At 44.9% G+C, this 18,131-nt stretch overlaps 1 protein-coding gene across 1 annotated transcript; it reads left to right on the forward strand.

Annotated features, from left to right (window-relative positions):
• Positions 1–4,433: 4,433 nt before the first annotated feature.
• psmd5 (proteasome 26S subunit, non-ATPase 5) lies at positions 4,434–13,453 on the forward strand (the record flags this gene model as incomplete). The annotated part of the gene is made up of 10 exons (XM_080528270.1): positions 4,434–4,606; positions 5,674–5,818; positions 6,613–6,726; positions 7,092–7,220; positions 7,315–7,424; positions 8,570–8,712; positions 10,612–10,803; positions 11,061–11,170; positions 12,492–12,632; positions 13,021–13,453. The coding sequence occupies 10 exons, from the start codon at positions 4,434–4,436 to the stop codon at positions 13,276–13,278; spliced, it is 1,515 nt and encodes a 504-aa protein (XP_080384396.1). The 3' UTR covers positions 13,279–13,453.
• Positions 13,454–18,131: the final 4,678 nt, after the last annotated feature.

The following is an 18,131-nucleotide window of genomic DNA, read 5'->3' on the forward strand; positions in this document are numbered from 1 at the left end:
ATGAGATGCGTCGCATGATGAGGTCGTTTTAATGGGAAACTCTGCTCTGTCATTACTAGTCTTTTTTTTCTTCCCTTCCTCCAGTAGATTCCCATTTGGATCCGTGCTGAGCTCCACACCCTTCCATACCCACCAGGAGGGCAGTGATTACAGGACAGCGGTCAGAGCGGTCTGTACTGGGTTTGCATACATATGTGTATACCATCCCGTTTTGTTTGGACACCTTCACAGTCACATTAATACCATATATACTGTAGAACACCCAAAACCATGGCCATAATAGCATATACAGTACGGTGATTGATAGGGGTGGGTCATCAAACAACCTGTTGAGTCCGAAAGGGTCTCTTTACGTTGGAGCTTTCTGGAGCCAACTCGAATGACAACCGACATTCAGACTGGTTCTCATCACAGCACTGTTACTCTGGTACTGATGGATGGGCACGCTGAGCCAGTCCTCACAGCTATGCTACGCTAACATGGGAACCCAGCCCATCGAAGGCAGATCAACTGCCAAAGTCACCATGGTGATGAATGGACTCTCTACAAATGTTCAAACTTTGGCACCGCTCTAAAAAGAGCCAGCCACATGTTAAATGGGCAAGTCCCAGAGATGGGGGTTATACAGTGCTCGGCCAGCTGTCCCCATTCCATCACATCATCTGACATCTGAATGTACTGTAGTGATCACCGGACAGACAGGTGAGACTGTTGCGATGCATGATATTGTAAGATTTGGCTAAGACAGAACAGAAGTCAATGTCCCAAAAGCACTACTGTTGGTGTAAATGCAGGAGTTTAAAAAAAAATATTCTGAAACTATCTCAAATCCAAAGGAGAGGACAGGAGAGGAGAGGAGAGGACAGGACAGGACAGGACAGGACAGGACAGGACAGGACAGGACAGGACAGGACAGGACAGGACAGGACAGGACAGGAGAGGGCAGGAGATGAGGGGAGAGGGGAGGGGAGGAGAGGAGATCAAACAGAAAAATTGCATAATTAAACATGTAAAATTCTTTAGTCCCTTACTGCTCATGAATAGCGGATTGTATCACCTTTACAGTTTAGTTCTATAACACAGAAATACAGTAGGGTGTAATAGATACAGACTCAATGGCCATGGTATTCCATGTTCACTTATACGATGTAGAAAAATTATTTCCTGCAATTCAATATATTTCACTTCATGGAAACTACCAAACATAACAGGGTTTAAAAGCTTCTGCTTACACACAGTAAGCACAGCCAAAAGCTACAGAATAAATAAGCAAAATAGAAAAAGTCTGAACCAACAGCAGGTAATGTTTGAGCTGGATTGGTTGAAAAAATTGGTTCGCCATAGTAACCAAATCCCAAATGAAACATTATGGAGTTTGTGAAATAGAAAAAAGGCGAAACCGCAGATGTCATCAAGAAGAGACGGGTGTATTCCTGAGGTTAGGGTCTGTGCGTAAGTAAGAGAGCAGGATGAATACCACATGAATGCTCCACCTCCGCAGAGGGTGGACTACCCTGAGAATGTTTTTACACACACACAGACACACACATGCAAGCATGCACACACACACACAAACACCACATGCATGTATACGAGCATGCATGCACGCAATCACACACCACAATGCCCCACAATGCCCCCCACGGAAGATCCCTCCAATCACAGGAAATTCAGACCCAGAGTCCTGTAGTGAGAGAAAAGCCGAGCCTAAATAAAGCTGTGTTTTGTTTTTCTGGGTTTGATGTGTCCCTCTCTCTGCAGAGATGTAGCTCTCTGAGTGGACTTATTCATCAGAGGTCCAGAGCACCGTGCCACCCACATGCAGTTTACCGACCCCTCAACCCCACATTAACGAGCCCAGCAGGCGGTTTGGGGCTGAGGGGGTTCCTCTCTCTCTCTCTCTCTCTCTCTCTCTCTCTCTCTCTCTCTCTCTCTCTCTCTCTCTCTCTCTCTCTCTCTCTCTCTCTCTCTCTCTCTCTCTCTCTCTCTCTCTCTCTCTCTCTCTCTCTCTCTCTCTCTCTCTCTCTCTCTCTCTCTCTCTCTCTCTCTCTCTCTCTCTCTCTCTCTCTCTCTCTCTCTCTCTCTCTCTCTCTCTCTCTCTCTCTCTCTCTCTCTCTCTCTCTCTCTCTCTCTCTCTCTCTCTCTCTCTCTCTCTCTCTCTCTCTCTCTCTCTCTCTCTCCACACTTTACTCTTGGAAAATCCCAAGGTCTTGACAGGCGCTTTTGAGGTGGTGGTCGGTGGGTATGTTGAGGACTCGCCATGCACACTGCTTCGATTCTTAACTGACCTCACCGCACGCCACTCGGACTGGGATGAAGGTGGGCAGGGGGGGGGGGGGGGTTAGAGGATGGAGGGCGGGAGGGGGGTTGTTGGGGGAGGTTGGGGGGGGGGGTGTTCAGGAGACATGCTGCTCCGTGGCTTTCCTAACTGAAATTAAGTGTGCCACTCCTAAAAATGGCCTAGTAAATACACTGCTGGAGTCCTCTCACCCAATCACTCCTGTCCCTGCCATCCCTGGCATCCCCTCTATGGTTTCATGTTGGTATTCATAGCAAAAATATTGCTAGACCGCAGCGTGGGTGCCAGGCCTGTCTCGTACCCTGTTCTCTGACATGCTGACAGACTCCCTCGGTGGCTTCTCCTCCGCCACCATAGTGGAAAGTATGTGAGCGCGACAGAGCCAAATAAGATTCTGCAAATGTAAACCACTGTTCATAGAGTAGGACTCAATATCACCACCCTGAGTACCTCTAGACTACTGAATGTACACCTGACAACCAGCTTTGTTAGCCTGCCAGAGAACCCCTTGAGCCTGAACAAACTAATCTCATCATGTCAAGTGGAAGAAAAAGTGACATAACAGGACATTGACCTAATGCTGAAGCTCCATCGAGTTAGTGGAGACTGCAGACTGAGTTCTGAAGAGCGTGCAGTGTCAAGGCCACGACGAGAGGTGTTAATCCAGATTAATCCAGATTAATCCTGGGGAGCGATCCGAGTGCACCGACAGCATGCCAGCAAAATTGTTGGGATAATTGGTCAGGGGCCAGGATCTATAGGCACGCACAGGCCTTGTGCTCTGTGTAACCAGGGCTGATGGGGAGAGACAAGCAGAATAAGCAGGCTGGTCCTGGGCCAAGACAAAATGAAATAAAAAACTGTGACAGAATCACTGGCAGAGAGGCAATAGAGATGGAATCATATTTGTATTACATTTGTAAGCAGTGCTTGTTGCGAGAAAGACTGCCAAGAATGTCTTTGGGAAAGTCTATGAAGGGGTAGTGGTGGTCTAGTGGATAGTGAGTTGGACTTGTGATCGGAAGGTTGTGAGTTCAAATCCCGCCTGAAGCCACACCATTACTAGTGTGCCCTTGGGTAAGGCACTTAGCCCTCAGTTACTCCAGGGGGAATGTCCCTGTAATTCGTAATTGTAAGTCGCTTTGGTTAAAAGCGTCTGCTAAATGGCAAAATTATTAAATTTAAAATTAGAAAGGAATAACTGAAGCCGATCGAAGGTCAATAGAATTGTTGCAGGTGCACAAAAGAGACACGTTTGCATCATTGGTATTCAAATGAACACAGGCCCTCTTTAAAGGTGCAATCTGTGATTCGTTTTTTGGGACAAATGTCTAGCCACACTTTTGGTGTAAGATTGAGGGCCTGGGAACAAACCATAGACAGAGCTGTAATTAAACAAAGACAAAGCAGTAAACATGATGATAAAGCGCTTTGAGTTGCATTTCATGTACAAAAGGCGCTATATAAATAAAGCTTTACTTACTTACTTACTATGATATCGTCTATGATATTGAAATAAACATATTTCTTTTTAGTTATGGTTTGTTTACCGAGACATTGCTTACAAGCAATGTGTTTAAAAAGAAAAGAAAAAGGAAACGTACCTGTACATTTTTGGTTAGAAGGAATGAAAGTACTAAACTCAGTATACTAATGAGTAATACATGCTATTATTCGAGAATGGGTTTATCATGAATTCAAATGACCAAAAAAAGCATGAACATATCCCAGATTGTTACCATGCATTCTTATGAAAAATGAATGGGGTAAAAGGATGCGCCCACTACACATTATGAAAGAACGATAGTCTACAAGCTCCATCTATTGGTAGAGTTGGAAATGTGTATGGACATACATAGATTTTAAAGAACAACAAATACTGTGCGCTTTAAGTTCATGAGCATAGTGTTTGTAGCTGCTTTTTATTTTGTATCTACCATTTATGTCAAGATTCAAGAACATGTTTAGCCTACCTACTCTGTATCTTTTGAATGTATCCAACCAATGTCGCTGCGCAAATGGTGCGCAGTTTGTCGCCCACGACAAACCATGAAGGAAGTTTCTGGCGGAATCACGCCCATCTGGCAACCCTGCCCATCTGGCAACCCTGCCGGCGGAATCCAAACATTGAACCATGGCCGCTACCATAGACAGTCTGTTCGCTGAAATATCAAGTCTTGAAGACCCTATTGAAGAATTGCAAATTTTGAAAACTGCTCTTTTAGCAATACCCGTAACCGCCCTGAGGGATACAGTTAGTGGTCTGCGGCTTGAAGTGATTTTCTCTCTTTTGAGCACAGATGACAGGTCTGTAGCTGCAAGTCATCATCTGAGCTTCACTGACTCATGTTAGCTAGCTAGCTAACCTAGACAGAGCTGGTAGATAGAGCTAACCTAGACAGAGCTGGTAGATAGAGCTAACCTAGACAGAGCTGGTAGATAGAGCTAACCTAGACAGAGCTGGTAGATAGAGCTGGTAGATAGAGCTAACCTAGACAGAGCTGGTAGATAGAGCTAACCTAGACAGAGCTGGTAGATAGAGCTAACCTAGACAGAGCTGGTAGATAGAGCTAACCTAGACAGAGCTGGTAGATAGAGCTAACCTAGACAGAGCTGGTAGATAGAGCTAACCTAGACAGAGCTGGTAGATAGAGCTAACCTAGACAGAGCTGGTAGATAGAGCTAACCTAGACAGAGATGATAGATAGAGCTAACCTAGACAGAGCTGGTAGATAGAGCTAACCTAGACAGAGCTGGTAGATAGAGCTAACCTAGACAGTGCTGGTAGATAGAGCTAACCTAGACAGAGCTGGTAGATAGAGCTAACCTAGACAGAGCTGGTAGATAGAGCTAACCTAGACAGTGCTGGTAGATAGAGCTAACCTACACAGAGATGGTAGAAGTTGGTGATATATACAATCCAACCAAATAGTGATATAAATAGAACAAGAATGGTAGTGATAGGTAACTATGTAATATACAGTATGTGCAGAGGTAGTATTGTAAACATCAGTATTTAGAGGTACAGTTATGGATATACAGTTATGAGCTAAGCTATGTACAGTGAGGTAGTTTATGTACAGTATCTAATGTGCTGAGTATAAAAGGAGGAATGTCAGGAGAAGTGCCAGTTAACCTCTCTCAGTTAACCTCTCTCACTTAACCCCTCTCACTTAACCCCTCTCAGTTAACCTCTCTCAGTTAACCCCTCTCAGTTAACCTCTCTCAGTTAACCCCTCTCAGTTAACCCCTCTCAGTTAACCCCTCTCACTTAACCCCTCTCAGTTAACCCCTCTCAGTTAACCCCTCTCAGTTAACCCCTCTCAGTTAACCCCTCTCAGTTAACCTCTCTCATGAATGAATTGATTTGACAGGGAACAAATAGAGCTATGTGTGGCCATCCTGGTTCGAATCCTGCTGGCCCTTAACCCCGTCCATCTGGCCCAGACCTACAGAAAGGAGCTCCAGGGCGGACTGACCCACCCGGAGGATACTGTCAAGATACTGGCATTGACACAGGTAGCTATAGCAACAGTACCTGTTACCAAACTCTGCTGCACGCCTCCTTTCAAACACCCGCTCCCGTGACCACATCACTCCTGTCCTCCACTCTCTCCACTGGCTCCCCATCAAAGAACGCATCCAATTCAAAGTCCTCATCCTCACATACAAAGTCCTCCATAGCCTGGCCCCCCCTTACCTGACTGACCTCCTTCTCCCCCACCGCCCTACCCGTACCCTCCGATCCTCATCCATTGTTCCCCTCACTGTCCCACCCTCAAAACTCAAAGGCTTCGGTCACCGTGCCTTTTCACGAGCTGCACCCCGCCTCTGGAACTCTCTCCCTCAACCACTCAGAGACTCACCCTCACTCCTCACTTTTAAATCCCACCTCAAAACCTACCTGTTCTCCCATGCCTACAGCCTCCCCTACCCCTAGCCATCTCCCCCATCCCGCCCCCCCCCCCCCCCCGGACACGCATACAACCTCCCCTACCCCTACCCATCTCCCCTAACCCTGCCACCCCCCTGATATGCATACCACCTCCCCCCCCCCTACCACCCCCCCCCCCTCCCCGTTCGCTGACTCTGTGTTCCATGTTACTTGTTGTTTTTGTGTTTTCTGTATCTCCCATATTGTCAGCGTCTTTGAGCCTCGGAAAAGCGCTATATAAATCCAATTAATTATTATTATTATTATTATTACCATGTTTTAGGCGCAGTTCAGCCATAGAGGCAATATTCTGTAGATTGTTTTCAAGCCAGTTGACATTGTTGACGACGACACGATAAGATCATGCTTTTTTCTGCAGATTGGTAGGATTGTGGAGCATCCCGAGGCAGTGACAGAGCTGTTGAACAACCAGGAGGTCCTTGGCGAGGTGATCCACTGCGTCGGAGGAGAGAAGATATCAGTGGCCAAAGAGGTGAGGAATAGGAAGATGAACGACATAAGCGATTAATCATCATGTACAGATTTAACAACCGATGCGGCTGTGTCTCAGGAGGTAGAGCCGCCGTCTAATGATCGCAAGGTTGTCAGACCGGCGGTTCGAGCCCTGGCTGGCCATATGTCGAAGTGTCCTTGGGCAACCCCAAATTGCTCCCAGTGAGCGGGCCGGCGCCTTGCATGGTAGCTTGGCCGCCATTGGTGTGTGAATGTGTGTGTGAATGGGTGAATGAGAGGCCGTTGTAAAGTGCTTTCGATAAAGGCGCTATATAAGTGCAGTCCATTTACCATTTACCACAACACGTTCACACCACACAATAAGCACTCTGTTGTCTCTGCCAGGCGATACGATCTCTCTCCAAACTCAGCCACTCAAAAGCAGGATTGGACACGCTGTTCCGGAGTGATTTACTCAAAGTCCTGAAGGACGTGATGACATCAAGCGACATTGTGAGATACAGAATATACGAGGTAGGTTCAACGCCACACAGTCCCAACGCCACTCGCGTGTCCGTCTCCCACTCTCCCACTCTCCCTCTGAGTCCTCCCGTCTCTTCTGTCGCAGCTGATAGTGGACATCTCCTCTGTGTCGCCCGTCTCCCTGGGTTACTGCGCCAACAGCAGCTTCATCTCCCAGCTCCTGGGGGAACTGACAGGGGACGACGTCCTGATCAAGTAAGACATTTGTTACATATTCTACAACGGATGGATCCGGTCCATTGTCTCTATTCGGTTCTTAAGTCTGACGTCAAACGTGACGTTCCGGGTCCAAACCAGAAATTCTCCGCACCAGAGTACCAGTGTTTTGATTGATTGATTGAAAACTTTATTAGAAGATTTGCAGAAGTAGGTACATGAAAGTACATATTACATACAAGGTCAACTAACAGGATAAAAACCCAAGAAAGCCACTGGCTTATTTCAATTGGGGTCCTTGATTGTGTGTACTAAAGCGGTAGAATGACTGTTCAATCGTTTTTTAGACTCGGATCTATTCATACAACAAGGGACACAGCACTTTCCCGTTTTCCCATATTGACAGCGTCTTTGAGCCTCGGAAAAGCGCTATACAAATATAATGAATTATTATTATTACTGCGGCATTTGAAGAGAGCGCCTCAGCCAACGTTGGACCCGGAAACACGTCACGACTTAACAACCGAATTGGTCAGTTTGCGTTCCATTTCTCCGTGTTTGTATATATTACCATTATCAAAGTTACATTATTACCCTTACTTAGCAACCGGTAAACAACTGTTCAGCGGATGGATACACTTACAATAAAACATAGTTCCATTAAAATACATTAATTAAAAGTTTCTTCGGTGAAATATTGATATTGATGAGGTAACCGTTGTATAAAAGCATTTTTACTCCGCTTCGCGTTGTGCCTAACCACCCTGCTAGCTGTGCCGATATCCACAATATACCACGGCTTCTCGTGTAATTAACGCCTAATTAACCATTTAGCAGACGCTTTTTATTTATTTATCCAAAGCGATTTACAATTCGAGATTACAGGGACAGTCTACCTGGAGTAGCTTTGAACTAATGACGCACCTGATCACCAGCCCAACTCTCTATCCACTAGGCCACCGCTATCCCTGACATAAAGACAAGACACAAAGATAAACAGATACAACTAGAGATAAGAAGTCATAGTAATAGATAAGACAGTAAAAACATACACACACACACACACACACAATGCTTCAGAGACACTGAAGAGTGTGTCTCTCTCTCTCTCTCTTGTCTCTCACTTCCACACTCTCTACCCTCCTGTTCTCTCCCCTTGAGTGACCTCCAGTATGTTGTTTCAGGGCTACAGCCATTGAGATGGTGACCACGCTTGCCAACAGTCAACATGGCCGCCAGTACCTGGCACAGCAAGGCATCATGGATAAGGTCTCAAACATGATCATCGGAGCAGAGTCCGACCCCTTCTCTAGCTTCTACCTGCCTGGTGAGTCAGACACCTCCAGAACATGTTCCTAGAAGAACCCACCCTGAAGAACTGGAGAACTCCCCTATGAGTCTCTGACCGTGGGAGTGTGTCTGTATGTGTGTCTGTATGTGTGTCTGTATGTGTGTCTGTGTGTCTGTATGTATGTATGTATGTATGTATGTATGTGCAGTGTTTCCTCCAGGATTTTATACATTGGTGGCGGATAGCCCTGTCCGCGCTTTTTTTTTTCGCGTGCACGCGCATGAAACGCGCGTGCGCGCTCAAAACACCGACGGAGGGAGGATGGCAAAAAAAATTAAAATGAATATACAGAATATAAACTTGTGACTGACAGTCACATACACACACACAAAGATCATCAGCTATAATATAATACGAAGTAGGCCTACATGAGCACAAAAGCGGCTAATGTTACTGATTAACTGTTTACTGTAGTGCCGAGAGACGGGACGCGGGAGTCGTAGGCGGCGTATCAAATGACAAAGCTAAACGTTTAATGAAGGACATGAACGATTGTCAACAACACACTCAAGCAGTAAATAGAACAGACTAAACAACTTGGGTACTACGCACTCAACTGCGGACGGAACAATACTCCCAACCCATAGTTCCGTGCGTGAATTATGTCAACCCACCACATTACAGAAGTAAAATCACAGTCAGATGGAGCATTCGGTAAACAGCTGAGTATCAGCTGAGTTAAAGAAAACAAACTCTTACCTTTGATGACACCCACATGAGCCCTGTTTTCCCGTACTTCTCCCGTGTGTCTCTTATTGTCCAAATGTTCCCTGAATTTTAGCTGCATGTTTTTCCAACATGTAATTCCGTTGTCAATAAAAAAATCGACTCCCCTTCTTTTTTCCCTGCCAATACTGTCGTTGCTAAAGTGACGGCACATAAGAATCGTTTTTTGACTTGCTAATGTCTGCTGATACACCAACACAGCTAGCCGATGCTGATGGCTCTCCCGCTGTAGTTGTAGCTGGTGGTGGTGGTACCCCGCCATAAACGTTGTTAGCTGATCCACCACCTAGCTCCTTTGCCAGCCATGCAGTTTCGGATCGCTCATAGCCACTGCTAGCTTCAGCAATGTTTGAAGTGTCTGGGACATCTTTTTTCTTGAAAAATCCATCCATCTGTCGCTGTTTTCGTTTAATTTTTCGAAGTTATTTAACGTGATATCTTATTTGTGCACCTAGCTAGCTAGATCAGCTTTTTGTATCTTTTAGATGGTACTACCGGTGACTTTTAGCCCGTTATTTGCGAGGAGAAAACACAGGCGCCCGAGCATTTCGGCAAGTAAGACTGCTGAGCGGGGATGGTTGAGTCTGCACGGTTCTCATGCCGGTTCACATTTAGACCAATCAGGAGTAGCCCTTGTGTCACGTCGTCAACTGAATGTTTAATGTCATTAATCTGATTCTGGATCAGCGGTTAGAGAGAGATGGGCGTGGATTTAGGTGCACTTTTAGTCAACATCCATTATAGCGCTGATCTAGGATCAGATATATTTTAATCAGCTAAAATGTTCAGATATTATTATTATTATTTTATTTTTTTTGTGGACTGAATCAATTAGTGGCGGACGAAATTCATTCGTGGCGGCCCGCCACCAATAAATGCATATAGAGGAAACACTGTATGTGTGTGTGTCTGTGTGCGTGCGTGCGGGCGGGCGGGCGTGTGCGTGCGTGAGCTCGCGTGCATGCATACGTGCGTGTGTGTGTGTGCACGCGCGTGTGTGTGTGTGTGTGTGTGTGTGTGTGTGTGCGCGCGTGTGTGTGTGGGCGTGTGTGTGTGTGTGTGTGTGTGTGTGTGTGTGTGTGTGTGTGTGTGTGCAATATATGACAGTCTAGGTCTGTCTCTGTCTCTGCTGCATGGTTCTCCTGGCAGGTCTGGTGAAGTTCTTTGGGAACCTGGCCATCCTGGACAGCCCCCAGCAGGTGTGTGAGACCTACCCGGCCTTCCACAACAAGGTGTTTGAGATGGCGCTGGACCCAGACCCGGTCCTGACGGGCGTGGCGCTGGACACACTGGGCGTGCTGGGCTCCACTGTGGAGGGCAAACAAGTCTTGCAAAAAACAGGTGAGCTACAGGATAGCTGAAGACCACCAGACCAGATCTGACCCCTGTGGAAGTGAAAGCCACCGTCACTGTGTGTGTGCGCACCAATACAAGAGGCCCCACACTCACCCTGTGCGTGTGTGCGTGGGTGCGTGGGTGCGTGGGTGCGTGGGTGTGTGCGTGGGCATGGGTGCGTGTGTGTGGCCGTGGTCGTGGGCGTGTGTGTGTGTGTGTGTGTGTGTGTGTGTGTGTGTGTGTGTGTGTGTGTATGTGATCAGGTGATCAGTTCAAGGCAGTTTTGAAGAGGATGAGCCAGCTGGCCAGCGTTGGAGCCACAGAGCTGAGAGTGCGCTGCCTGGAGTCCATCTCACTTCTACTCACTTTACAGGTGTGTGTGTGTGTGTGTGTGTGTGTGTGTGTGTGTGTGTGTGTGTGTGTGTCTGTGTCTGTGTCTGTATATGTCTATGTGTGTGTATGTGTGTCTGTCTGTCTGTCTGTCTGTCTGTCTGTGTTTGTCTGTCTGTCTGTGTGTGTGTGTGTGTCTGTCTGTCTGTCTGTGTGTGTGTGTGTGTGTGTGTCTGTCTGTCTGTCTGTCTGTCTGTCTGTCTGTGTGTGTGTGTGTGTGTCTGTGTGTCTGTGTCTGTGGGTGGTTGTCCATAGGGCTGCAACGATTAGTCGACATAATCGACGACGGCGATTATAAAAACTCGTCGACGTGGAATTTTAGTGTCGACTAATCGTATTAAATAAAAAATAAAAAAAAGTTTTTATTTTTTATTTTATTTTTATTTTTACGGGAGCCATGCAAGAATCAGCTGGGTAAGTTTTAGCTAACGTTGTTAGCCAACTGGCTAACGTTATATTGTTAGGGTCGTAATGTTTATGTTAGCTTTACTGTTACATGTTGGAAAACAACGTCTCATGGACAGGGCTGTACATGCTATGAGCGTTTGTGCTATTAATTTATTTGCCCTGTGGCACGCGTGTGACAGACAGAGGCGCTTGTATGTAACGTTACGTAGCAGGGGTTTTCCATGTTGAAGCCAGGAGAACGCGAGATGAAATGAAGTGAGGGGTGGTCGCTATTAAAATACCAGGTAGTCATGGTGGATGATCATGAATGATGCTTGATAAGTGAATGCTATTTCAATTATGTTGAGTCCACCAGCGAGCTGTCTGTAAGATAAACAGCGCCAAGCGTAGCCTACTAACGTGAGCTGTCTGCAATGCTAGCTAGCCAATCAACTAGCTCTGTGAGCAGCTGTAGCTTGGCGTAACGTTAGGTTAGATAGCTAGTTAAGCCGGTTAAGCTAGTTAATGCTTCTGCGTCGCCATTTACGCGCAGCGAAAAGCCACACGGCTAATCGCGACTAATCGGAAAAATAATCGACAGATTAGTCGACTACCAAAATAATCGTTAGTTGCAGCCCTAGTTGTCCATGGGTGTCTGTAATTGTGTCTATGCATGCCAGTGGTGTGTGTTTGTGTTTGTCATCTGAGTGGGAATGCCTCTTTCATAGATATACAGTGCCGTACAAAAAGTTTTGCCCCCTGCATAATTTTCTAATTTTGTTACCTCAAAGCCTGAAATTAAAATACATTGCATTATATTTTTTCCACTGATCTACACAGTCTAATAGGCACTTTCAATGTGAATGAACATTATTATATAAAATAATGTATTGAAAATATGTGTGTGTGTGTTGCAGGCAGAGCAGCAGACAGATGACCTGATGGTTCTGACAGAGTCCTGGTTCAGACTTCTATCTGACCAGCCCCTGGAGATGATCCGGAGCATCAGCACCCAGCCCTTCCCAGAGCTGCACTGTGTCGCTCTCCGCATTTTCACTGTGAGTGTGTTCACCTGAAACACTCCACCACACATTTCTTGACAGGATTAACAACAGAAGAGAAGTACAGAGTGGGATGCTTCTGCTGCTTGTGGCATTCAGCAGTGATTTCATTCATGGCAGTCATCTTCCATGCTGTGGCCACCTCTAGTACAACGACCAAGGATTTCTAGTCCTTTACTAGAGATGAAGGTCTTTGTAATTAGATGGAGACATGAGACATTATTTGTTCAGTTATCAGTAAAACGTATAGCTTCACAGTTTTTTTGTCGCTGTTAAATATTGTTGTTATTATTATTATTATTATTATTATTATTATTATTATTATTATTATTATTATTATTATTATTATAATAATATCTTTGTGTGTGTGGTTGCTGTGTTCCAGGCCATTGCTCCCCAGCCGTGGGGTCAACGACTAATGATCAGCAATCCAGGGTTTATGGAGTTCATCGTCGACCGCTCCTCTGGTTCCACCAAGGAGGCGAAGGATGCCAAGTTTGCGATGGTGGGGGCGTTGGTGAGCTCGTCGACAGCGGCGGACATCTTGGGGAGCCATCACTACCTGCACCTGCGCACCTACCTCAGAGAAGGGCCGTACCACGTCACCGCAGTGGCTACCGTGGCCACAGACGGAGCAGATTGAGACTGACACACACACACTAACACAAACATTTCTTAATCTCTAACGGACCAACATCGCTATTCTTCTCCAACAGTTCTATCATCTCTGCAAATTAAAAGAAATGCACTTAAGGCTGAATTTGTTTTTATTTTATTTTTGAACATTTCTGTTTATTAAAAACAAAGCAGATTGACAATGAGATTGAGATTGAAAATTATTTGCGATTTTGTGTCTGACTCATGTCTCCAATATAAAGTACATTTATCGAGGTATAAATCCTACATCTTGTTGAGAGAGAATCAACCAGGCAGAAGCAGAACTGGGGCTAGTCATAATAACAATAATAGTTGTTTTATTGCCATCCAATCTACTTGTCAGACAATTATTGGAATTTTATATTTTAGGGTCAATCATCGCTGCTCTCACAATCATCATGCAGTGGTGCAAACTTGTCACCTTCGGCGAAATTCGCTGTTTTTACCTCCAAATAGGTGACCCACGTGAATCATGTAGATCTACAAAAATATATATTTGGGGGGGGTCTACATCTCATCTCGTCCAAGTCACATGATGCCCGAGCTAACATCTTCCTGTCTGCTAAACTCTGCTTGGGTTGAAATAAAATGTCTTAAAAAGGTCTTAAGATGGAAGTAGAAACATAAAAAGTAATAAAATAAAATAACATAAAAGTTATTTCTATGTTGCGATAACTTCTCAACAGGATTTTACAGGGTTCGTTCAAACTATTGTAATTCTTGAACTAGGCCTATGTGCAATCGAAAAAAATCCAACCGTTTCTGAAAGCAGAGACGTTGCACTTTCTAACCATTTAGGGTTACGGTAGTTCACCAAAAACCAAATGCATTGACCTCAAAGGAGCTAGAGTGATTTGAAGAGAAGCAGTATTTTAGCGGTGTTTTATACTTCAGTGAGTTTCTGTACATATACACTACCGTTCAAAAGTTTGAGGTCACTTAGAAATGTCCTTATTTTTTAAAGAAAAGCACAGTTTTTTTCAATGAAGATAACATTACATTAATCAGAAATACACTCTATACATTGTCAATGTGGTAAATGGCTATTTTAGCTGCAAACTTATGGTTTTTAATGGAATATCTACACAAGGTGTATAGAGGCCCATTTCCAGCAACCATCACTCCAGTGTTCTAATGGTACATTGTGTTTGCTAATCGCGTTAGAAAGCTAATGGATGATTAGAAAAACCTTGAAAACCCTTGTGCAATTACGTTAGCACAGCTGAAAACGGTTTTGCTGGTTAGAGAAGCTATAAAACTGGCCTTCCTTTGAGCTAGTTGAGTATCTGGAGCATCACATTTGTGGGTTCGATTATACTCTCAAAATGGCCAGAAAAAGAGTACTTTCATATGAAACTCGACAGTCTATTCTTGTTCTTAGAAATGAAGGTTATTCCATGTGAGAAATTGCCAAGATACAGAACATTTCCTACAACGGTGTGTACTACTCCCTTCAGAGAACAGCACCAACAGGCTCTAACCAGAGTAGAAAGAGAAGTGGGAGGCCCCGGTGCACAACTGAGCAAGAAGACAAGTACATTAGAGTCTCTAGTTTGAGAAACAGACGCTTCACAGGTCTGAACTGGCAGCTTCATTAAATGGTACCCGCAAAACGCCAGTGTCAACGTCTACAGTGAAGAGGCGACTCCGGGATGCTGGCCTTCTAGGCAGAGTGGCAAAGAAAAAGCCATATCTGAGACTGGCCAATAAAAGGAAAAGATTACCGGTAATATGGGCAAAAGAACACAGACATTGGACAGAGGAAAATTGGAAAAAAGTGTTATGGAATCAACGAATCGAAGTTTGAGGTGTTTGGATCACACTGAAGAACATTTGTGAGACGCAGAACAAGTGAAAAGATGCTGGAAGAGTGCCTGACGTAATCTGTCAAGCATGGTGGAGGTAATGTGATGGTCTGGGGCTGCTTTGGTGCTGGTAAAGTGGGAGATGTGTACAAGGTAAAAGGGATTTTGAATAAGGAAGGCTATCACTCAATTTTGTAAAGCCATGCCATACCCTGTAGACAGCGCTTGATTGGAGCCACTTTCCTCCTACAACAGGACAATGACCCAAAGCACACCTCCAAATTATGCAAGAACATTTTTTTTTTTAGGGAAAAAGCAGGCAGCTGGTATTCTGTCTATAATGAAGTGGCCAGCGGAGTCACCAGATCTCAACCCCATTGAGCTGTTGTGGGAGGGAGCAGCTTGACCATATGGTACCCAAGAAGTGCCCATCAAGCCAATCCAACTTGTGGGAGGTGCTTCAGGAAGCATGGGGTGAAATTTCTTCAGATTACCTCAACAACTAAACAGCTAGAATGCCAAAGGTCTGCAATGCTGTAATTGCTGCAAAGGGAGCATTCTTTGACGAAAGCAAAGTTTGAAGGACACAATTATTATTTCAAATCAAAACTATTATTTCTAACCATGTCAATGTCTTGACTATAATATTTCTATTCATTTTGCAACTCATTTGATAAATAAAAGTGTGAGTTTTCAAGGAAAACACGAAATTTCTTTGGGTGACCTCAAACTTTTGAACGGTAGTGTATGTTTGTGATTGTGAAATGTCACGAAGACCATCTAGGATAACCAAACCACCTAAAAGGTTCACAGTGGACGACGATGTAAGTGACGAAGTCTTAGGGACTTGGCTCTTTCTCAGCCATGTCCGGTCCCTAACAACATCTCTTTCTCAGCCATGTCCAGTCCCTAACAACATCTCTTTCTCAGTCATGTCCAGTCCCTAACAACATCTCTTTCTCAGCCATGTCCAGTCCCTAACAACATCTCTTTCTCAGCCATGTCCAGTCCCTAACAACATCTCTGTCTCAGCCATGTCCGGTCCCTAACAACATCTCTTTCTCAGTCATGTCCAGTCCCTAACAACATCTCTGTCTCAGCCATGTCCAGTCCCTAACAACATCTCTTTCTCAGCCATGTCCAGTCCCTAACAACATCTCTTTCTCAGTCATGTCCGGTCCCTAACAACATCTCTTTCTCAGTCATGTCCGGTCCCTAACAACATCTCTTTCTCAGTCATGTCCAGTCCCTAACAACATCTCTGTCTCAGCCATGTCCAGTCCCTAACAACATCTCTGTCTCAGCCATGTCCGGTCCCTAACAACATCTCTTTCTCAGTCATGTCCAGTCCCTAACAACATCTCTGTCTCAGCCATGTCCAGTCCCTAACAACATCTCTTTCTCAGTCATGTCCAGTCCCTAACAACATCTCTTTCTCAGTCATGTCCAGTCCCTAACAACATCTCTTTCTCAGTCATGTCCAGTCCCTAACAACATCTCTTTCCCAGCCATGTCCAGTCCCTAACAACATCTCTTTCTCAGTCATGTCCAGTCCCTAACAACATCTCTTTCTCAGTCATGTCCAGTCCCTAACAACATCTCTTTCTCAGTCATGTCCAGTCCCTAACAACATCTCTTTCTCAGTCATGTCCAGTCCCTAACAACATCTCTTTCTCAGTCATGTCCAGTCCCTAACAACATCTCTTTCTCAGTCATGTCCGGTCCCTAACAACATCTTGGGAAGAAACAAGAATCCAACTGGATGGAAAAGCTTGAGAATGACCCTCCTCCAACTGCCATGGGAATACCCCCCACTAAAGCCCTTCCTCCTTCTTCTTTTCAGCAAGTTCCTTCAGAAGAGGTGCAGATACTTAGAAACAGGGACTGCTTCTAAGTTTTAAACTTTAATTGAATTCCCTGTGTTATAAAGGTTATAAAGTTGATGAATATTTTATCCAGGCTTTATGACAGGAAGGTCAGTGTCATTAAGACAGTGTGTCACTGCAACAGTAGCTCAGTCTCATATGAGTAATATCTCCTCATAAAATAGGAACCTGGTGTTGATGATGAATAATAGATGAAGGCTGTTTCATGGACACGAATGCTGTAGAGACAGTACAGTAGATGAAGCTATTGTACCAGCCCAAGAGTATTTACTGTTACAGAGAGTGAAGAAGGCTGTCAGCAAAAGTCAGTGAATGATCTGTCACATCAGTCTTCCATGCACCATTAACAAAAAAAAGAATATATATTTTAGACTTTTATCCAAAGCGACTTACATTGCAGTGAGTGCATACATGTTTCAGTATACATGTACATACATAGAGTATATATACGTATGCGCTACCAACTGAGCTACAGAAGACCACAAACAAATCAGAGGAGTCATCTGTCCTGATTTACAATATTTAGTCCCCCTCCCTTACATTCTCTCTCTCTCTCTCTCTCTCTCTCTCTCTCTCTCTCTCTCTCTCTCTCTCTCCACCCCTCACACTTTGTATCCAATAGTCTACATGCCATTCACTGTGTAGGCAAATACACTAGACTCTAGTCTAGAGCATCTGCAGACTGACCTCAATTCATCATTTTTGTGTGAACCAACAGCCTTCAAGGTCCCACATGTCTCCAAATACCTGACGCATGCAGTTTGTTTTAATGGAGGGACCAGATTAAGTGGGCCAAGTAGTGATTTATGCACGCAATGCATTTTGAGTTGCCAATGCGGCCCTGCAGAGATACAGAGAGAAGGCGCCAGTGGCATGGTCGGAGCAGAGAGATGCTGTAAAACATTTTAGGAGACCCAGACCGAGAGCTTGCCGGTGGGATCCATGGGGACTCGTGTTCTGAGTAGGGCACATTGATATAGAGTGTGGAAGGGATTCAAGGGGCCAGTAGGTTTGTTGGTGGCCCTGTTCAAAGAAAAGGAGCTGGACTCATAACAGCAAATGGGTTTTTATTGGGTTTTATAGTAATCAAGCCTTATTTCCCAAACCGTATTACAGAACACATGTTATGGTTGTTTCTTCCCACTGTT

This window comes from Nansenia antarctica (assembly GCF_963989245.1).
Source record: "Nansenia antarctica genome assembly, chromosome: 4".
Classification (NCBI taxonomy): Eukaryota; Metazoa; Chordata; class Actinopteri; order Argentiniformes; family Microstomatidae; genus Nansenia; species Nansenia antarctica.